Source organism: Seriola lalandi, unplaced genomic scaffold (genome assembly GCF_002814215.2).
Source record: "Seriola lalandi dorsalis isolate HSWRI2012SDOR001 ecotype SW California unplaced genomic scaffold, Sedor1 jcf7180002026549, whole genome shotgun sequence".
Lineage (NCBI taxonomy): Eukaryota > Metazoa > Chordata > Actinopteri > Carangiformes > Carangidae > Seriola > Seriola lalandi.
The window spans coordinates 1-994 of record NW_019497195.1 but is presented as its reverse complement, the minus strand read 5'-3'; the positions used below and the strand labels follow the sequence as shown (position 1 = coordinate 994).

At 47.9% G+C, this 994-nt stretch overlaps 1 protein-coding gene across 1 annotated transcript; it reads right to left on the bottom strand.

Annotated features, from left to right (window-relative positions):
- Nucleotides 1-115: 115 nt before the first annotated feature.
- Nucleotides 116-919, bottom strand: LOC147819902 (uncharacterized; the record flags this gene model as incomplete). The annotated part of the gene is made up of 1 exon (XM_087180160.1): nucleotides 116-919. A coding segment is annotated over exon 1 (804 nt), but the record flags the coding sequence as incomplete, so codon positions are not given.
- Between the last annotated feature and the right edge of the window lie 75 nt (nucleotides 920-994).

The following is a 994-nucleotide window of genomic DNA, read 5'->3' as shown; positions in this document are numbered from 1 at the left end:
CCCCCCCTCCCTCCATTTCCCTTTTCCCACCCTCTCCCTCCCCCGCCCTATATGTCATTTTAACAATTTCAACTGTCTTCTTCCCTTTCCTATCACTCATAGGTGTCTCTCTTACTGTCTCTGCATCTTCACCTCTCTCCTCGTCATCCAGCATCCGCTCCTCTTCATCTCCAGCTTCCCGATCTCCACTCTGTTCCACTCCATCCCACCCTGGCGTGGTTTCTCCCTCTCCATCTCTCCTCCGTTGCTGTTCTTCTTCATCCGCACCTCTTCCCGTCTGCTCCTGTTGCTGCTCCCGCCGTTGCTCTGTACACTCTCGCGCATAATGTCCTTGACTCCCACATCTGTAGCATATAAACACCGGGCAATCTCTCACAATATGCCCCGGCTGTATGCACAGTCGGCAAACTTTAACTTGCCGATCATGAATGACTCTGAAATGTTCCGATCCCCCTGCCGTCTCGAACTTAGTAGAATAGGGTAAAGACTTCACTTTTTCCGTGAATTTTACCTTCAAATATCTTGTTCCGTCCGCAATGTCCGTTCCTGGCCACAATCGCCGTCTTATTTGAGAAGCCGGTGTCACACCCCAGTCTCTCAACTTGTCCATTATCGCCCCGTCCTCAACATATGTCGGCAAATTAATAAAAGAAACCACCATCTCTCCGCTCCCCAACTCCTTCACTGCTATTATGTTATTCCTGATCTTCAGTCCATCCATGATCTTTATTTTCCCGTTTTCATCTTTCATCGTGAGTTCGTAGCTTTTCTCCATCTTGAACCTGCATCCAATTACTTCACCACACTCTCTTTTCACTTTCGTCAGCAGCTCCATCATCGTTATTTTGTCCTCACCTTCAATTTCCACCACCACAGTGAGTCTTTTTTCAAAGATTCTTTCCAATTTACGATCCACCATTGTTCCTCTCTCTTGCCTTTTCTCCCGTTCAATCCCGTCTCTCACATACTCGTCCATTTGTATGTTTCGCCGCTG